Below are 20,319 nucleotides of genomic sequence, written 5' to 3'. Positions count from 1 at the left end.
CTGACGCTCCATTAGGGGCCGTCAGTTTTCGTCAATTTTTAACACATCATCTGACGAGGGGGAAACTAACGGAGGGTTGGTAAAGGTCTTATAACACTATAGTTACAATAACAAGAATATCCAAACATTACACTGTAGATGTGATATGTATATTTTATCCAAACAAATCAATCTGTGAATTTTCTTTTTCCAAAGATGCTTGTTACACAACTATTGTGTAAGGAACACTTGATCTAGTTTTTATTCTAGCTGCTCGCAAAGTATAAATAAATACCAGGAGGGTTACCGGTTTTATAGTACCACTCTGCGAGTTAATGAAAACCCATAACATATATGATGCATACAATCAGAATACAACTAAATTAAAAAGTAACTTAAAGTTATTAGCGGATTGTAGTTACGGATCCAAGTAGTGAAGCTCTGCTTTCGAGGAAGCTCTTGGGAACTGCATAACATCCTTAGAGAAGTTGTACCTTTCCTAAACATCAACAGTTGCACGTGGTCGGATTGATATTTTTTCAAGAGTGGGAGAATGTTCAAGTAAAAGCTTTATAAATAGCAACAAGGATCTTGATCTTTCTACATCCATTATATTTATAATTTTCAAGCAGTTCAATGTCTGGTCTAAACAGTCAGAAGCTTCCAAATAAGCTATTGTTGGTTTCACATCCAAATACACGTTTGGAAGATCCTGGAAATACATTAAAAGTGAGACTGACTGTGTATAAAAGGAACCCACATTAAATTACTATATATGCACACACAACACAAAAACACAAGATAAACGTTTAGCACTCTTTACCTGATTGTACACATCGAGTCGTCTCAAGTTAGGTGAGTTCCGAAGGATACATAAAAAACCTTGAAGTTTGTACAAATCACCAAATTTGAAGTCTCGTAAGTAGAGAAGTTTTAAACTATTAGTTGGGTGTGGAAGCCACTTGGGAATATTTTCTGCAATGGAAAACTGTAAGGGTGAAAGTAAGATTATAAGTTAACAAAGAAGATATGGTTGGAAGATGATACGAAATAATATATGAGAACTAACTATACACAAGAGTTGAATGGTAAAGTTCACTTGCTCAAACGCAAAATGATGAAGAGCAAAATATAAATATTAGAATTTAGGGTTAAGGCTATTCAAAGGCCATATACTTTTTATTTTGTCCCGATGTAGTCCATATACCCAAAAAAAATACTATTATAGGCCATAAACTTTAAAAAAATGTGTTAATGTAAACCGTTGACCTGATAAATAAGGTTGATCGATTTTGTAGGTTGATTTTCAAAAAAGTATAATTTTTTTTGTTCCAATGTAAGCTTTATACAAAAAAAAGTACTAATGTAGTTCACATACTTTCAAAAAGTGTATCGATGTAGGTCACATATTTTCCGTATCGATGTAAACAAAAGGTGACCTGTTTAGCCGGTAACAAGTTACCTTTTGTTTACATCGATACACTTTTTCAAAGTTTATGGCCTATAATAGTATTTTTTTGGGTATGTGGACTACATCGGGACAAAACAAAAAGTATATGGCCCTTGAGTAGCCTTAACCCTAGAATTTAAAATTCAACTCGTACCTGGAGAAAATACTCGTCGATAACAAAATACCCAACACATGGCATATTACTTAACAAGCTTGCCAAATTAACTCTCTCAACTCCCTGAATAGGTTTTTTGATAAATATACCAAACTCACTAAGACATTTACTATGCAACAAGTGGAGCAAAGTTGCATCGGGGCAACTCCTGATCAATAACTGAAACAACTTTGTAGACTTGATCTTGAAATTGTAAACATTGGTGCATTCAAACAATTGCAACATCTTGAGCTGTGGTAAGTTGATAATAGTTCCATGTAAGTTAGCCCCAAATTCAATATTCCTAAGCCTAAGTTTTTCGAGATATAGAAATCCTTGAAACTCAAGTGGTGGCTTAATGATACAGTTGTCAAGTTCTAGGATTCTCAATTCTAGACAATGAAATAAATAATATGGAAGTTGATAACGTTGGTTTGAATTTGTAAGGATGAGTTCTCTAACACCATCTCTTGACAATGATGAAATCCATTGATTGACTTCTTGGAAACTATCAAGAAACATGTTTGGTATGTGAAGATGTAACTTTAAGCGAGGACCCTTGAGATAGTTAAAGATATAGTTTGTGATCCTAATAAATCCATTATGACCAAAACTTCCATTTTTTGCAAACTTTTCTGAGAAATGTTTATCAAGAACCAATGACCTAATTGAAGTCCATCTGTACCTCCATTTTTTTGACAGGACATGTGTCCTCACCGCATCTACAACAGGTAGCTTCTCTAAAATCGAGTCTATCAAATTCTCTGCCAAATTACTGATTCTATCCATTTCAGTACAAGTTACAAACCTCCTCTTAGCATTGTTATCTGTCATTACATTCAAGAAAACAAAGACTGGTTTATTTAATTACTATGATACTCTTTATTTTTATTTTTATTAATTTGTTTTTTCTTCAATCAAAATCGATAAAGATTTCCACAACCAAGATGCGCAAAATGTGATGTAGTTCTTAGGCCGATGTTATATCAATTTACTTATGAATGGAAGTAAGATCAATTTTCTTATAAATGGGTCGATTTGGGCTATGATATATCTCTCAATGGGTCAAAAGGTAAAATAGAAAAACTGCTTGATAAACAACAGATCTAATGAACTGAGAGTTTCCCAATGTGTATCTTCGATCCATAAAACCTCCCAAATCATTTCTATCAAAGTTTTAGTTTATTATCAAAGTAGTATATATATGTATTTGATAATCATATTTGATACACTAGTTATTTGTATAAAAGTTTGGACGAGAAGTGTTTCAGGTCAACGCAACCTCACATGTATCTAGTTAACAAACCAATCATTAACTAACCTGCCCATTTTACCACCTATGGTTTCATAAAGGGGCTTATCTTTTTTAGTAGTTGTCAAATATTTTTCTGTTGTGCTTATGTAACTTTCATGTCATCTCCCAATAAGTAACATCATTAATGTTTCCTGTTTAATATTAAGATTTGTGCAGCCCATATGGAGCTTACAGTACTGGTTTCAAGCCAATTACTCATCAGGTAATCTGAATACACTTAGTTGATACTATATGCATTTTTCTATTTGTTGATTAGTCGTCTTTATAATGCTTAAAGTTCAAAAGGTGAATAGCTAAAGCAATCTATTCATACTTGCTGCTTTATTCTTTAGGGATTCTAATAAGTATCTAAGTTAATATTCGGTCTCTTGAATATGTTTAGAGTAAATCGCTAACTAGGTTATAACAATCTCAAATAACTCGAATTGCTAAACCAGAATGAACGAATTCAACTGGAATAAACAATGAATGTGTGACAGCATTAAATTGAAGAAAATAAAAAGTCGAATAGAAATTACAACATGAATCATGTTTTTCACACATAAGTACGTTTATTTGAATATCATTAAATCGTATTATGAGGGAGAAATAAACTTACCGATATTCAAAATAAAAGATGAATCCATTGGAGTACCGATTAGAGTTTAGCGCCGAAACTTGCAGTCCCTCTCGTTTTAAGTTTTGTCAGACTTTCAGGTTTATAGGGTTTAGGTCACTGTGGCATGAGTAAACATACCTCGAATTTTAACCAAAACTTTTTATTTGGAGAATAGGTCCTTGTTCAATTAAAATTAGTACGGAGTTCAATACTCTTTAGTTAAACTTTAATTAACTAATAATTTAATTAAGTAAATAATTTGTCTTTCTTTCAATTGAAGTCGATGATCTTTCCACGTACCAAGATGCTCAAGTGTGATAGACTTCTTAAACCGATGTAAACCTATCATTTAGCATTGCGCTATCTAAGAATTTAAACAACATAATGAAAACTAACTAAGTGTGAGTGGTTGGTATCTCGATGATGTTGACATCAACAACGACGACGCCTTTAAGGTAGTACAATGTGTGTTGCCATATAAGGAATTACAATACCAATTTTTATCGAGTAGTATTTTGTTTGTGGAAGTTGATCTTTTTTTGCCAAAAATAACGAAAACTTCTATAAAATCGAAAACGTTTTCTAAAAGAAAACGTCTTTAACCAAATATACAAAAGATGACCTGATGAGGCTCGTACCTAAAAAGCAGCATAGAAACTAACTATCTATACCGAGTCTCATCTACATTAAGGCAAACCAAACTACCCCAGAAGGAGAATCGAAACAAAAAACATAAAAAAAACATCAAACTAACATCCAACAGTAGACCTTACGGAAAAATGACAAAACGTAACAAGCATCGAATCTTCGACCTTTTTAAACTTGCCATGTAAAATCTCTCGACCGATATTTTCCGGAAGAGTTCTCGATCTTAAAGGAGAGAGCATAAGAAGATCAATCACCAAGCAAAGTATCGGAAGAATGAGGGGAAAAACCACGGTTAGCCAAGTTTTGGAAGGCATCTATATTCGAAGTTCATAAAATTCGCACCCGACGATCCAACCTGGTTACCATCTTGAGGAACCATAACAAATTTTAGATTGCTTCTCCGTAAACCAAATCTTCGTTATAATCCTTGAGTTATAAAGATCGCAAGGTATGTATCTCTTTCGCCTACTTTCATGTCTTCAAATTAGCGCTACTAATTTGAACTTTTGATAAATGCCTATTAAAGACATGGCAAATTTTATTAAATCATTCACACGAGGGCACCTCACAGTCGCAATATATTCTCCCGCTTCGCCCAATCAAAATCAGGGTAGGCTTTTCTTCGTTCTTGTCTTCATTGTGTAAACCCAAAGATACTTCCTTCTCCATCTTCTTCTCCGTTCTTTTTTTTAATGATTTGACGAAAGTGGAATTTGCAGCAAAAGAGCTCGAACCAACATCAAGCAATATACGTTGATTGCAGTGGGCAGCAGCAATAGAAAGTCTGGGTTATGACAGCAGAAATTCAGATAAGAGTTTTGGGATGAAGCAAAGACCCGATGGTGATATTGAAATCCATGAAAATTTCTGAAAAGAAGATTTCCACATACCGACGTGCTAAAAAATGTGACTGAATTCTTAAACCCGATGTAACTCAATTCTAGTAACTAGTATAAATGTTGGCAAAACTCGAGCTGTTCATATTGCAGATTTTAAAATTAACGCGAGACTGTGAGAGGTCTGTTGTGCCTGAAAACCATTTGAATGTAAGTTTAGATTTATCTGAATCTCATGTTGTTACTGCAGATATTACCACAGGTTCAAAACACCACATCGCTCAGTGTTCCTGTTTTTTAAGACTACAAACAAAACAATACGTACTAATTGCTTGTTGTGTGGTTGGAACCTAAAATTAATTAATCCATGATGCTGACTTCATCGACTTCTCCTAATGGGTTACTGAAAATATTGAGATCCTACTGTTGGCAAGCTGTATGGTACAATGTATCTGTGCCACATGTTCTTGTTTGTTAAAACTGATATATGTGCGTGTAGTAAAGTTATTTTTCGTTCACAGTAAATATGCAAAGATAAATTAATGTTTGTATAAGCACTATTTGGAAATGGGTATATTGTACTCCCTCCGTCCCAGATTAATTGTCCCCAGACAAAAAATACACAGTTTAAGAAATGTCATTATCACACTGTACTTTTTCTGTACTTTTTTCTTACTTTACTCTTTTACCCTCAACTAATTAATTAGAAATCTCTCTCACCTTTGTAATTTAACTAATTCATTAGGGACAATATTGTAAACTTTATCAAAGTTGCTTTCCATATTTGGAAGTGGACAATTAATCTGGGATGTCCCAAAAAGGAATACTGGACAATTAATCTGGGACGGAGGGAGTATTCAATCAAATCAATACCCAATCGTAAAATTGTTGTGGGATTATCACTTTTTTCCCCATTTTTTCACCCTTTTTTGCCTCAGAGCCCAAAAAAAAAAAAAAAATGCCAGAATGCCCGTGCAAGTCACAAGAAACCTTGCCACTAGACCCGCGCAAGGCGCAAGTTTGCGGCCTTGCGGCCTTGTGACCTTATCTGATCAGAACTGGATTTTCTGGATAAGATTTCGTCAGATTTCCTAGATTTTTTCGGATAAGATTATATCAGTAAATAAAGAATGGCCGTGGAAGAGTTCATACACACTCTCATATTCCATTATTTCAAATTCATTTCAGAGATTATTGGCATCAAAAGGTACACATTTAAGCATTTTTGCAATTATTTTAATGTTAATGAATTGTCGTAATGATAATAAATTTGTTGTTCATCTATGTTGTGGGGGTTCTTTCCAGTTTATTAACAACATTCCCATATATTTCCCCTAGATTGTTTTAGAATTGAGTTAAAACTCCCAATTGCACCCGAAAAACCCATAAATCGAAGAATATTGTTGAAAAATGTTCTTAATATGCCACTCAATGCACCTGTTTCAATGAGATATGATAATGCTAAAAACAAACATATATTTCATAGCATTATTCCTCAAGAAAGACAAGATTTTAGTTGCAATTGTTCTATTTACAAGTGATATTCGTTTAAATAATAAAAGGTGAAGACAAAAGACAGATTCGACGAATTGAAGACGCAAACGACCAAAAAGCTCAAAAGTACAAAATACAATCAAAGAGGTTCCAATTATTGATAAGAAACGTCTCAGAATTACAAGAGTACAAGATTCAAAACGCAAAGTACAAGATATTAAATTGTACGCAAGGACGTTCGAAAATCCGGAACCGGGACCAGAGTCAACTCTCAACGCTCGACGCAACGGACTAAAAATTACAAGTTAACTATGTATATAAATATAATATAATATATAATTAATTATATAAATTATATATATATTATATTTATATAATAAAACCGTCGGCAGACTAGGATCCAAACTTGTGTGAGCTGGATTTACGAACTCCGCGACTTGCGGAGTTTGTAGTAAAAAAATACCGCGACTCGCGGAGATGTCCTGGACAAAAATGCCTATAAAAGCTCGCGCATTCTCAACGTTTTATATATCCATCCTTTAATCTCTCTATCTAAACGTGTATATATATATATATATATATATATATATATATATATATATATATATATATATATATATATACATATAAATATATATATATATATATATATTTTAATTTTAATTTTAATTTTAATTTCTAATAATAAGGGTATGTTAGCGAATGTTGTAAGGGTGTAAGTCGAAATTCTGTCCGTGTAACGCTACGCTATTTTTAATCATTGTAAGTTATGTTCAACCTTTTTACATTAATGTCTCGTAGCTAAGTTATTATTATGCTTATTTAATACCGAAGTAATCATGATGTTGGGCTAATTACTAAAATTGGGTAATTGGGCTTTGTACCATAATTGGGGTTTGGACAAAAGAACGACACTTGTGGAAATTAGACTATGGGCTATTAATGGGCTTTATATTTGTTTAACTAAATGATAGTTTGTTAATTTTAATATAAAGATTTACAATTGGACGTACCTATAAATAACCATATACACTCGATCGGACACGATGGGTGGGGAATTTATATGTACGAATAATCGTTCATTTAACCGGACACGGGAATGGATTAATAGTCACTAGAATTATTAAAACAGGGGTGAAATTATGTATAAGGACACTTGGCATAATTGATAACAAAGTATTAAAACCTTGGGTTACACTCAGTCGATATCCTGGTGTAATTATTAAACAAAGTATTAAAACCTTGTTACAGTTTAAGTCCCCAATTAGTTGGAATATTTAACTTCGGGTATAAGGATAATTTGACGAGGATACTCGCACTTTATATTTATGACTGATGGACTGTTATGGACAAAAACCAGACGGACATATTAAATAATCCAGGACAAAGGACAATTGACCCATGGGCATAAAACTAAAATCAATACGTCAAACATCATGATTACAGAAGTTTAAATAAGCATAATTCTTTTATTTCATATTTAATTTCCTTTATTTTATATTTAATTGCACTTCTAATTATCGCACTTTTATTTATTGTTATTTAATTGCACTTTTAATTATCGTACTTTTTAATTATCGCAATTTTATTTTATCGCACTTTTATTTATCGCAATTTCATTATCGTTATTTACTTTACGCTTTAAATTAAGTCTTGTATTTATTTTTAATATTTTACATTAGGTTTTAACTGCGACTAAAGTTTTAAAAATCGACAAACCGGTTATTAAACGGTAAAAACCCTCCTTTATAATAATAATATTACTTATTTATATATTTGTATTTTTATAAATTAAAACTAATATAGCGTTAAGCTTTGTTTAAAGATTTTCCCTGTGGAACGAACCGGACTTACTAAAAACTACACTACTGTACGATTAGGTACACTGCCTATAAGTGTTGTAGCAAGGTTTAAGTATATCCATTCTATAAATAAATAAATATCTTGTGTAAAATTGTATCGTATTTAATAGTTTTTCCTAGTAAAATATAAGCTATTTCATATACACCTCTGCGCACATCAAGTATTTTTGGCGCCGCTGCCGGGGAACAAAATTTAGCTTAAAAGCCGGAAGCGCAACGCTAAATATAAAAAAACAAATTATTTTTAGTTTACTTTTATAATAAAAAATACGCTTTTGTAAAAATACGTTTTAAAAATTCAAAAATATAAAAAGAAAAACAAAAAATTTATATATTTTTAAGAGTTTGTTAAATATTTAAGTTTTATAAAGTTTCTTTATTTTTATTTTATAAAAATATAAGTTTTATTTAAATATTTTGTTTTTATTTAAAACATAAAAAAAAACACCGAAAAAAATATATATATATAAATCTATTTTTAAGATTTTTATAAAATTATAAAGTATTTCTATTTTTATTTTAGTTTTTAAAACATAAGTTTTTATTTAATTAATATAAATATTTTATATAAATATTAAAACAGAAAAATAAAAAATATAAATAAATAAAATATTAAAAACCGAACGATTTTGGCCGGCACCTCATTTGAAAATTCAATCACCGCGACTCGCGGAGTTTTCTGGTACGTGGCACCGCGACTCGCTGAGCCACCCTGACACGCGTGTTTAGCAACCCTAATCAGCATTAATTACGGGGTATAATTTATTATAATTAAATTAAAACCCTAATTTGGTTTTTAATTTTTAATTAGTTAATTTAGTTTAGTTTTAATTATTTTATATATTTAGTTTATTTAGTTTAATTAAATTTTAAAATTAATAGTTTTATAAAATAAATAATATAAAAATAATATTTTTATAAAAATTGTAATTTTTACAACTTTTAGTATATTTTTATATTTTGTCCCTTTTTAATTGTTTTAGCGTAATTTTTTGTATTTTTCGCTCGTATTTAGTTTTAAATATAGTTTTTGCCATAGTTATTTTTATTTCTAGATTTTTAGGTTTTGCCGTAAAACTCTTCAAGTGCTTTTTCTTTAGACTAAGATTTAGGTGCTTTAGAATTTTTCGACGCCTTTTACCTATGTATCATTTATCACTCCAATTAGTAATCTCAATTTGCAATTTTAATTTTAAGTTAGTGATAGTAATAAGGTTGGGTTAGTCGAGTGTTTTAAAGTTTTATAGGTCACTCTTTTTCTTTCTTATTTTTCGACGCCTTTTATTTTATTTTATTTTTTCCAACCCTTTTCTTTTTTGACCTTTTTCGACGCGCTCTTTTTCTTTCTTATTTCTCGACATTCTAGTTTTAGGACATAGATTTTTATTCTACTTCTTCTCTAAATTTCTTAAAATTACAAAAATTTATTTTAAGTGGTTAAATTGATAGACATTAAAATTTTCTGGTTCGTAGTAATAGTTGGATTTGTACGTGGACCGGGTTATTGGAGCCAAACAGTACTCAATTATATTGAGACCAAACGAATCCGGCCCCTCTGCTGCATCTTTTGGCTATTCGAAACGTGGGCAAAATCAGAAAAGTCTATTAATTGGATAACTTATATAATTTTTCTTTCCTTTTTAAAAACTAATAGGATATTCAGTGAATGCACCGAGCAAGACGTTCACCACCTTTTGTACGTTCACCACCTGTAACTCGATCAAGACATCTAGCTAATATTGTCGCCGTTGATTTTTCTTTAGAATCGTCATCCAGTCGACCAAGTACTCCAATTCAAATTTCCGATAATCCATTTTTTGAACCCGATCTCGCAATTGAGAATCCGGAGAATATTCAGGGACAATTCATAGATCCTGAACCATTAATTTTTCCTCCGGAACCACCAATCATTCAAACAGAGATTGTTGAGGAACGAACCATTAAATCAGAATCCTCTAGTGATTCAGATTCAACAAATTCAATTATGGAAAATCTGGAACCTCTAAGTATGGAAGACCGAATGCGAGCTAAACGCACTGGCCAAGGTCACGCAATTACTCATCCAGACATTAATGCGCCAGATTATGAAATCAAAGGACAAATTCTACACATGGTAACTAATCAATGCCAATTTAGTGGTGCGCTGAAGGAAGATCCAAATGAACATCTTCGTACCTTTAATAGAATCTGCACACTATTTAAAATAAGAGAAGTTGAAGATGAACAGATATATCTCATGTTATTTCCCTGGATTTAAAGGGAGAAGCCAAAGATTGGTTGGAATCGTTACCTGAAGGGGCGATCGATACATGGGACGTTTTAGTTGAAAATTTTCTTAAACAATTCTTTCCGGCATCTAAAGCCGTGAGACTTCAAGGAGAAATTGTTACGTTCACACAGAAACCGAATGAAACTCTATATGAGGCGTGGACAAGATTTGGAAAGTTATTAAGAGGATGTCCGCAACATGGTTTAGACACTTGTCAAATAGTACAAATATTCTACCAAGGATGCGACATCACTACAAGGAAAGACATCGATATAGCAGCTGGTGGTTCTATTATGAAGAAAACAGAAACTGATGCTTATAAAATTATTGATAACACTGCTTCCCACTCACATGAGTGGCACCAAGAAAAAGACATCGTTAGATCATCTAAAGCAGCTAGAGCCGATTCTAGCCATGACTTAGATTCCATTTCCGCAAAGATAGATGCTGTCGAGAGACGAATGGAAAAGATGACTAAAGATATTCACTCAATACGAATTAGTTGTGAGCAGTGTGGAGGACCACATTTGACAAAAGATTGTCTCAGTATTGAACTAACAATGAAACAAAGAGAGAATATTTCATACATAAACCAAAGGCCTGGAAATAATTATCAGAATAATTATCAACCGCCAAGACTAATTTACAATCAAAACCAGAATTATAATCGAAATGTTCCATACAACAACCAACAAGGTCCTAGCAATCAACAAGTATCCAATAATACTTACAATCAGCAAAGACCTAATTTTCAAAACAAACCACCACAAACCGATGATAAAAAGCCAAATTTAGAAGATATGATGACGAAGCTAGTTGAAACTCAAACACAGTTTTTCACATCTCAAAAACAAACTAATGAACAAAATGCTCAAGCATTTAGAAATCAACAAGCTTCTATTCAAAACTTGGAACAAGAAGTAAATAACCTAGCAAGGTTAATAGGTGAAAGAAAACCGGGAAGTCTACCTAGTGATACAAATGCTAACCCCCGGAATGAAACAGCTAAAGCTATTACCACAAGAAGTGGTACAACACTTAAACCACCTGAAAAATTTGAAATTTCTGATGAAGCTATTCCTACTCCACAAGAACCACAACCTGATCAAGATAAGGAAAAAGAACCGGTAGTTGAAAAGGTTAATGAAGATAACACAGTTAAGACAAAACCTTATGTTAAACCATACCAACCACCACTTCCTTACCCAAGTAAATTGAGAAAAGAAAGACTTGAAGCCGAGCAATCCAAATTCTTGGATATGTTTAAACAGATAAATGTCAATCTTCCTTTCATTGATGTAATTTCAGGAATGCCTAGATATGCTAAATTTCTGAAAGATCTAATATCGAATAGAAAGAAAATGCAAGAACTCTCGGCCGTTACTATGAATGCTAATTGTTCAGCAGTGCTGTTGAATAAGATACCAGAAAAACTATCTGATCCAGGAAGTTTCACAATTTCATGTTTTCTGGGTAGTCTTAGTTCAATAGAAGCATTGGCAGATTTAGGTGCTAGTATAAATTTAATGCCGTATTCACTATACACTAAACTAGACCTTGGAGAATTGAAACCAACAAGAATAAGCATACAACTAGCCGATCCATCAATAAAATATCCTAGAGGGATAATGGAGAACATGCTAGTTAAAGTTGATACTTTAGTATTTCCAGTAGATTTTGTTGTTCTGGACATGGAAGAAGATTCTCAAGTTCCTCTCATATTAGGAAGACCATTCTTAAATACGGCTAAAGCAATGATAGACGTGTTTGGTAAGAAACTGACCCTAAGTATAGAGGATGAGAGTGTTACCTTTTCAGTTGATAAAGCAATGCAACAACCGTAATCTGCAGATGATACATGTTATTATATTCAAACTATAGATTCACATGCAGAATTATTAGAAGAATTTCCAGAATTACAAGGAACAGGAGAATGTTCTTTAGGAGAAGGAACTGAACCAATTGATGAAACTGAAATGTTAGCTACACTAATGGCTAATGGATATGAACCAACAACAGAAGAAATTCAAATGCTAAAAGAAGAAGACAGATATCGATATAAATCATCGATAGAAAAACCACCAACATTAGAGTTAAAGCCACTTCCAAACCATTTGGAATATGCTTATTTACATGATGAATCTGAATTACCTGTAATAATATCGTCTTCTCTTACTGAAAATGAGAAATCACAACTCATTTCTGTGTTAAAATCTCATAAACGAGCCATTGCATGGAAGATTCATGATATTAAAGGAATAAGTCCTTCGTATTGCACACATAAAATCCTTATGGAAGAAGGTCATAAAACGTATGTGCAACGCCAACGAAGACTAAATCCTAATATGCAAGATGTTGTTAAGAAAGAAATTATTAAACTGCTTGATGCAGGTTTAATTTATCCAATTTCTGATAGTCCATGGGTAAGCCCAGTTCAATGCGTACCTAAGAAGGGTGGCATGACTGTCATTACAAATGAAAAAAATGAGCTTATTCCTACTAGGAATGTAACAGGATGGCATGTATGTATTGATTATAGAAAATTAAATGACGCCACCAGAAAAGATCACTTTCCCTTACCTTTTATTGATCAAATGTTGGAAAGATTAGCCAGAAACAGATACTATTATTTTCTTGATGGTTTTTCGGATATTTTCAAATTCCAATAGCACCCGAAGATCAAGAGAAAACCACGTTCACTTGCCCTTATGGTACTTTTGCTTACAAACAAATGCCATTTGGACTTTGCAACGCCCCTGCAACCTTTCAAAGGTGCATGATGGCGATTTTTCACGACATGATAGAAGAATGCATGGAAGTTTTCATGGATGACTTTTCAGTCTTCGGTGATACATTTAAATCATGTTTAGTTAATCTGGAACGAATGCTTATTATATGCGAACAATCAAATCTAGTACTTAATTGGGAGAAATGCCATTTCATGGTTAAAGAAGGCATCGTTCTTGGACATAAAATTTCAAAGGAAAGAATTGAAGTGGATAGAGCTAAAGTAGATGTAATTGCTAAACTTCCACATCCCACCAATGTTAGAGGAGTTAGGAGTTTTCTAGGGCATGCCGGTTTTTACCGACGTTTTATAAAAGATTTTTCTAAAATTGCCACTCCTATGAATAAACTCCTAGAAAAGGATGCTCCATTCATCTTTTCAGATGAATGCATCAAATCTTTTAATATGCTTAAAGAAAAACTCACTAATGCGCCGATCATGATAAAACCAAATTGGAATCTACCGTTTGAACTAATGTGCGATGCAAGTGATTTTGCAATGGGAGCCGTTTTAGGACAAAAGATTGAAAAACGATTTCAACCTATATATTACGCTAGTAAGACGTTACAAGGAGCACAAACGAACTACACAACTACTGAAAAAGAACTCCTTGCTATTGTCTTTGCTTTTGACAAATTTCGTTCATATCTCGTTCTAGCTAAAACGATGGTCTATACCGACCATTCTGCTCTTAGGTACCTATTTTCGAAACAAGATGCCAAACCAAGATTAATCCGTTGGATCTTACTCTTACAAGAATTCGATATTGAAATCCGAGATAAAAGAGAAGCAGAAAATCTCGCCGCTGATCATCTTTCTCGTCTTGAAAATCCTGATTTAGAAGTTCTAAATGAATCGGCCATACAAGACAACTTTCCTGATGAATATCTATTGAAGATAGATTATAATGAAATACCATGGTTTGCAGATTATGCAAACTACTTAGTATGTGGATTCCTTGAAAAAGGATTGTCGTACCAAAAACGAAAGAAATTCTTTAGTGATATAAAACACTATTTCTGGGAAGATCCACATTTGTTTAAAAGTTGTCCCGATGGAATAATACGCCGATGTGTATTCGGAGATGAAGCTAGTAAAATTTTAAACCATTGTCACACAGGACCAACAGGAGGGCATTATGGGCCTCAACTAACAGCAAGAAAAGTATATGATGCTGGATTCTATTGGCCTACAATTTACAAAGACGCACACCTTCTTTGCAAATGCTGTGATGCTTGTCAAAGGGCCGGAAAAATAAGTCAACATGATGAAATGCCATAAAATGTCATTCAAGTATGTGAAGTATTTGACATTTGGGGTATTGACTTTATGGGTCCATTTCCAAAATCTCATAATAATCTCTACATTCTCGTAGCCATCGATTATGTATCTAAATGGGCGGAAGCACAAGCTCTCCCAACTAACGATGCACGAGTTGTAGTCAACTTTTTAAAACGTATTTTTGCAAGGTTTGGAACACCGAAAGCTTTAATAAGTGATCGGGGAACTCATTTTTGTAATAATCAACTTGAGAAAGTTCTTAAAAGATATGGAGTAACTCATAAAATCTCCACCGCTTATCATCCACAAACAAGTGGACAAGTTGAAAATACCAACCGAGCTTTAAAACATATTCTAGAGAAAACCGTAGGATCAAATCCGAAGGAATGGTCCATAAAATTGGAGGATGCACTCTGGGATTTTAGAACAGCCTACAAAACTCCAATTGGAACCACACCTTTTAAACTCGTTTACGGAAAAGCATGTCATCTTCCAGTAGAAATTGAACACAAAGCATTTTGGGCTTTGAAGACATGTAATCTTGATTTACATGAAGCTGGACGTCTACGGTTAAGTCAACTAAATGAATTAGAAGAATTAAGACATGAAGCATACGAAAATTCATTAATCTATAAGGAAAGAACAAAGAAATGGCATGATAAAAGAATCAGAAGTTCAAAAGAATTTAAAGAAGGAGACGGAGTTCTTCTTTTCAATTCACGATTCAAGCTATTTCCTGGAAAATTGAAATCAAGATGGTCTGGACCATTTATAGTCAAAAGAGTTTTCCCATACGGAACAGTAGAGTTAATAAATTCAAATGGGATTGAATTTAAGGTTAATGGTCACAGAGTTAAACATTACATAGATAGTCCGATGGAAGTTGACAACGAAGTTAATCACAATTTCAATACCACAGCTAACTAAGTGTGGGGAGAATCAAGTCTTTAAAGGATAATATGTATTTCTGTTAGAGTTAGATTTTCTGTTTTCGTGTAGTTCTCGAAAATGGAACCCGAATGGTCTTTCCCTAGCAGACCCAAAAGAACTAGTCTTCTCCCCCCATTCTGAATTTTTATTTTTTTTAGGATTTACGAAATGAAGACTTCCTGTGAACTAAACCATGGTCTAATGCTACACGCTTTGATTACTAAACGTAATAATGACACACTTCTGAGTGAACTGGTATCAGTAATCAGAGAAAAATTGGACGGAGTAAGAAAAGAATCCAGATGCGAAGATAATAAGTTACAATTTGGTAAAGGAAAATCAAAATCCGCAGCGAAAAGAAGAGCACGACACCTTGAAAGATGTCACAAATGCGAAAAATGGTCACACGAAGGTAAATGTTCAAATAATCAAACCTATTCAAACACCGAATTTGTTACTTTATGCAGAGATGGACCGTTCATATGTTTAGAAGAAAAAACATTAAATGCTCGAGGTTACGCCTATGTAGCCATGGAAAATCAATTAGTCCGACTGTCTTATGAGTGGGCTAGAGCATATTACTAAGAAATCTATTTCACAGGTAAGTTTGTACAGTTTTTATTTTTATTTTTAACCTTTTGATAATAAACGCTAATTTGTTTATAAAGTATTAAATTGGTATTCAATAAAATTAGGTCTTGCGACCGAAATTATTGATATCATACAAAAATTTATTACATCACTGCAAAATTTAACGTTTATTCTTAAGGTATAAATATCTTTAATCAATCAACCCAAAATATTTCAAAAATTCGTCATGAGTTAAATTAGGTCATGGAACCGAAATTACTTTACCGAAAAGAGGGGCGTATATTTTTGATAATATTTGATTGATTAAAGTGGGATAAAAGCCAAAAAGATTTTTAATTTTATTTTTACCATATTTTTAAAATTAATATTAAATTAATATTGTGCAATTTTTAAAATTAATATATTTAAAATTGTAAATATTTAAAAAATTAATATTTTTAATATAAGTTTGTATGTATAAAAACAAAAATATAATTTAAATTTGGTGTGAATTTTTAAAATATGAATTTTTAATTTTATGCATTTTAACTTTAAGTTTGGTGTGAATTTAAAAAACAAAACTTTACTTTATTTCGCTAAGTTAAAAATATGATTTTTAAAATTCGTCGTGAGTTGAAGACTAGGTCTTTGAACTGAAATTGCTTTACCCGAGGGAAGGACGAGAACTTTTATTATCATTATTTTTAATCTTATTGAATTAAAGTATGCCAAAAACATTAAAAAACCCATAAATCTTTGCTTATAAAACCGCGCTTTAAATAGACAAATTTTAAAATTTTGTCGAAAGACGGACTAGGACATCGTTCCGAAACGACCTCGTCCTAAAAACCAAGGAAAACAAAATTTTAAATTTATTTTATATTTGTTTTATAAGTTAATGATTATAAAAAAAAAAAAAAAGAGCCGCGACTCGCGGAGTTTGAAAGAGGAAAGTACCGCGACTCGCGGAGGTTGCGAAATCCAGAAAAAAATAAAAGGGATCGAACAGACCAGTTTCTTCCCAACCAAACTCAAATACTGCGAAAAACACACACGAAAACACATACAAATTCGCAATTTTTGGCCATTTTTCATCAAATCTTTCACGAAATCATGTTGAGAAGGATGCTATCAAGGAATTACTCAAAGAAAACGACTGAAAGGGGTGAATCTTCATCCCAAGCTCGCATTGCTCCTCCTGAGAATTCGGAACAACAGGATGTTGATAACTATTACAAACAAGATATACCTTATCCAGTTATGACATTTTCAGATATGCACGTGGAAGATTTGCACCCGAACTTGAGATTAGACAGACGTTGGATAGATTATCCAAAATACCAAAGGAGCTTGCACACTCTTCATTCTAAAGCTGTTGAAGTACCTAGGGTAATAGAATGGGAACCGTTAGAAGCCGTAGGATTGGACGAACGGATTAGAGAATTACTTACACAGAGGTATGGTAATTCTACTTTTAATGATTGGGTACGATTATTCAACATGCGTAGACCTGTATATAAAGTATGGTGTGAAGAATTATTGTGTAGTATATAAATAAATGATCGGGTAGCTAGTTTAACCGATTGAACTTTTATTAGATTTTTGTTAGGAGGTTCGATGTGCCACATGTCTCTACTAGACATGGCTCAGGCCTTACGTATATATACGCCTGAGGAGCTAGCATCTGCCGATTGTCGAGGGTTGATATTAAATGGTAGGAAGATTGATGAAAATTTTGATACGCATGGTGTATGGAGTCAAATGACTAGCCATCACCAATTTAAAGGGGGAAATTACTCTTATTTGGATATAGATAGAGCTGAGTTAAGAGTAATTCACAGGTTTCTAGCGAACTCGATTACACAGCGAGGTAAAAATAAGGAAAAGGTAAATGAGCAAGATTTATTTTACCACATGTGTATTCGAGACCCACAAAGCACTGTAAGTATACCTTATTGTGTGGGATATTATTTATCAGCTATGGTTAGGGGGATGAGACCGCACAGTATAATAGGAGGTGGTATATTTATTACATTAATTGCTGAGTATCTCGATGTGGATATAAGTCGGGGGGATTATTAATCGAAGAACCAGAACCCCACGATACAATTGGTTTAAATGTATATCATGGTGCTAAGGTTTTGAAGAGGCGAAATAACCCTGCAGTACAATATAATGGAAGACATCCACAGGTTGAAAGAGATTAACAGCCAGGTAATGTGGGAGGGAGAAATGAAATGACAGAAATGCAAAGGTTTATAGCTTCACAAGAGTATGAAAATGCTAGACATCGAGCATTTGAATATTGGCAAGTTCATCAAAACCACATCATAGCTCATTGCCAACATATAGGTAGAAACTATATTCCTACTCCAAAGCCCGTATTTCCTCTCTGGTCTATAGAGATCCAACCACCGTATCCACTTATAACCCAGCTGAAGCATTTTATAACACATACGGTTATGCATGGAACCCCTACTAGTATCAGTATCAACCCTAGTTTATTTAGTTTTATTTATTTTATTTTTGTAATGTTACTACATTTAACACTTATGTTGATATTGTAATAGTTTTTATAATTTTCTAACTTTTATTATTAGATTTTAATAATTTTTGAATGTGGGGTAATATACCAAACTTTAAAAATATGTATATATGTTTGCAGTTTATCTTATGTACACAACAGGGTAAAACAATGCATTTTCAAAGACTGGCATTAAGTTCAGCAAAAGCAACTAATTTTGACGACAAGATGAAAAATAAATGTGATGTAACAACAAGACGGAATGAACAAATGATATGCACCATTTATCATTCAGCAAACAAATGCCAATATGTTTAGAAACTTTGGTAAAATTTGATCATTTTTCTACGCTAATCACCCTCAATAATTTAAATTGTTACTGATTTCTTGCAAATGAGGGCATTGCAAGATCTTAAGTGTGGGAAGGGGTTAAATTCTTTCGGATTTTAAAATTTTTACTTTATACACTTGGTTACCATTAAAAATACTAGTAATGCAGTAGTTGTATTAGAATCTAGTGCTCTCTGATAACAAAGAACAGCCCTAGTCTTATATACTGACTACCCAATTCTAGTAAAATTTTTCAAAATTTTCAATTAAATGAATTCAAAATCATGTTTATACATATTTATGAACGATAAAACTAGGTGTTAACACCGAAATTATTGTTACCTCGGAAAGGACATAAATTGAGAAACAAACCAAAATGTTAGAATCCATTTAAAATGAAATAGAGGACAATAAAAAGGCAAATAAAAGAAAATAAAAGTCAAGTGTGGGAAAATTTACCAAGTTATTCAAAATATATATCACATATTTTTGTACAAATAATTGAAAATACTTTTGTTTTGGACGATAATTAACTGTTATACCCGATGAAAGAAAAGAAGAGATGGATCTACACGATGAATCAATTACATCATTAAAAGGAAGTAAAGTCTTTCGAAAGAGAAACGCGCTTCTTGATTTAGGTCATGAAGTTGTCATCCAGACCAGCTGTAGGTTGACGAAAAACCTAGAAAAGTCATCTCTAAAATTAGCAGGAAATCCACGGACCTCAGCATAAAACAGGGTCGCCAAGTGGTCAGACTTATCCTAACCATGAGAGGATCTGTCTCGTAAAATGGGGAGGACGCCGTGCAAATTAGCTGGATAAGACTAATGAATCAGATCCCCAGAAAGGATAATCTCCTTAAAGATCAAAAATCAGCTTTTAAGACTGATATTACTCAATCCTAGAGATTGACCTTAAAGATTGAGAATTACAAACTCATGGGATTCGATGATATCTAAACTCGAGCTTGAACGAGAAAATATTTTGATCAAAATTACAAACCGATTTGTTTTCTGAAAACCTATTTTCAATGCGTTCATTACCATTGAACGTAAAATCCTAGGAATTCACCTGGAATTCATTAGGTCACCTGAACCAAATCGGGTGTCAACCGTAAGAATGGTGGTTGCATAGCATGGTCAAAGACATGACCTTGTACCAGACTGACAAATTATAAGGGTGAGCTTTATTATTGCTCCTACCAAGGATAGTAATTCCATCCGATAAGTTATAGACCATAATTAAAAGCATGTCACGGGACATTGCCTTAACAGTTGCTTGTTCAAC

The 20,319-nt window shown here is 33.0% G+C and overlaps 1 protein-coding gene across 1 annotated transcript; it reads right to left on the bottom strand.

Annotated features, from left to right (window-relative positions):
* Nucleotides 1–478: 478 nt before the first annotated feature.
* On the bottom strand, nucleotides 479–2,417 carry LOC139875201 (F-box/FBD/LRR-repeat protein At1g13570-like). The gene is made up of 3 exons (XM_071862546.1): nucleotides 1,584–2,417; nucleotides 803–967; nucleotides 479–691 (listed from the first exon to the last, which is right to left on the bottom strand). Exons 1-3 carry the CDS (start codon nucleotides 2,415–2,417, stop codon nucleotides 479–481), a joined length of 1,212 nt encoding a protein of 403 aa, XP_071718647.1.
* Nucleotides 2,418–20,319: the final 17,902 nt, after the last annotated feature.

The sequence above is a fragment of the Rutidosis leptorrhynchoides genome, chromosome 11 (assembly GCF_046630445.1).
Source record: "Rutidosis leptorrhynchoides isolate AG116_Rl617_1_P2 chromosome 11, CSIRO_AGI_Rlap_v1, whole genome shotgun sequence".
NCBI classification, from domain to species: domain Eukaryota; kingdom Viridiplantae; phylum Streptophyta; class Magnoliopsida; order Asterales; family Asteraceae; genus Rutidosis; species Rutidosis leptorrhynchoides.
Note: the sequence above shows the minus strand (reverse complement) of the source record. Positions and strands in the feature narration are given on the sequence as shown.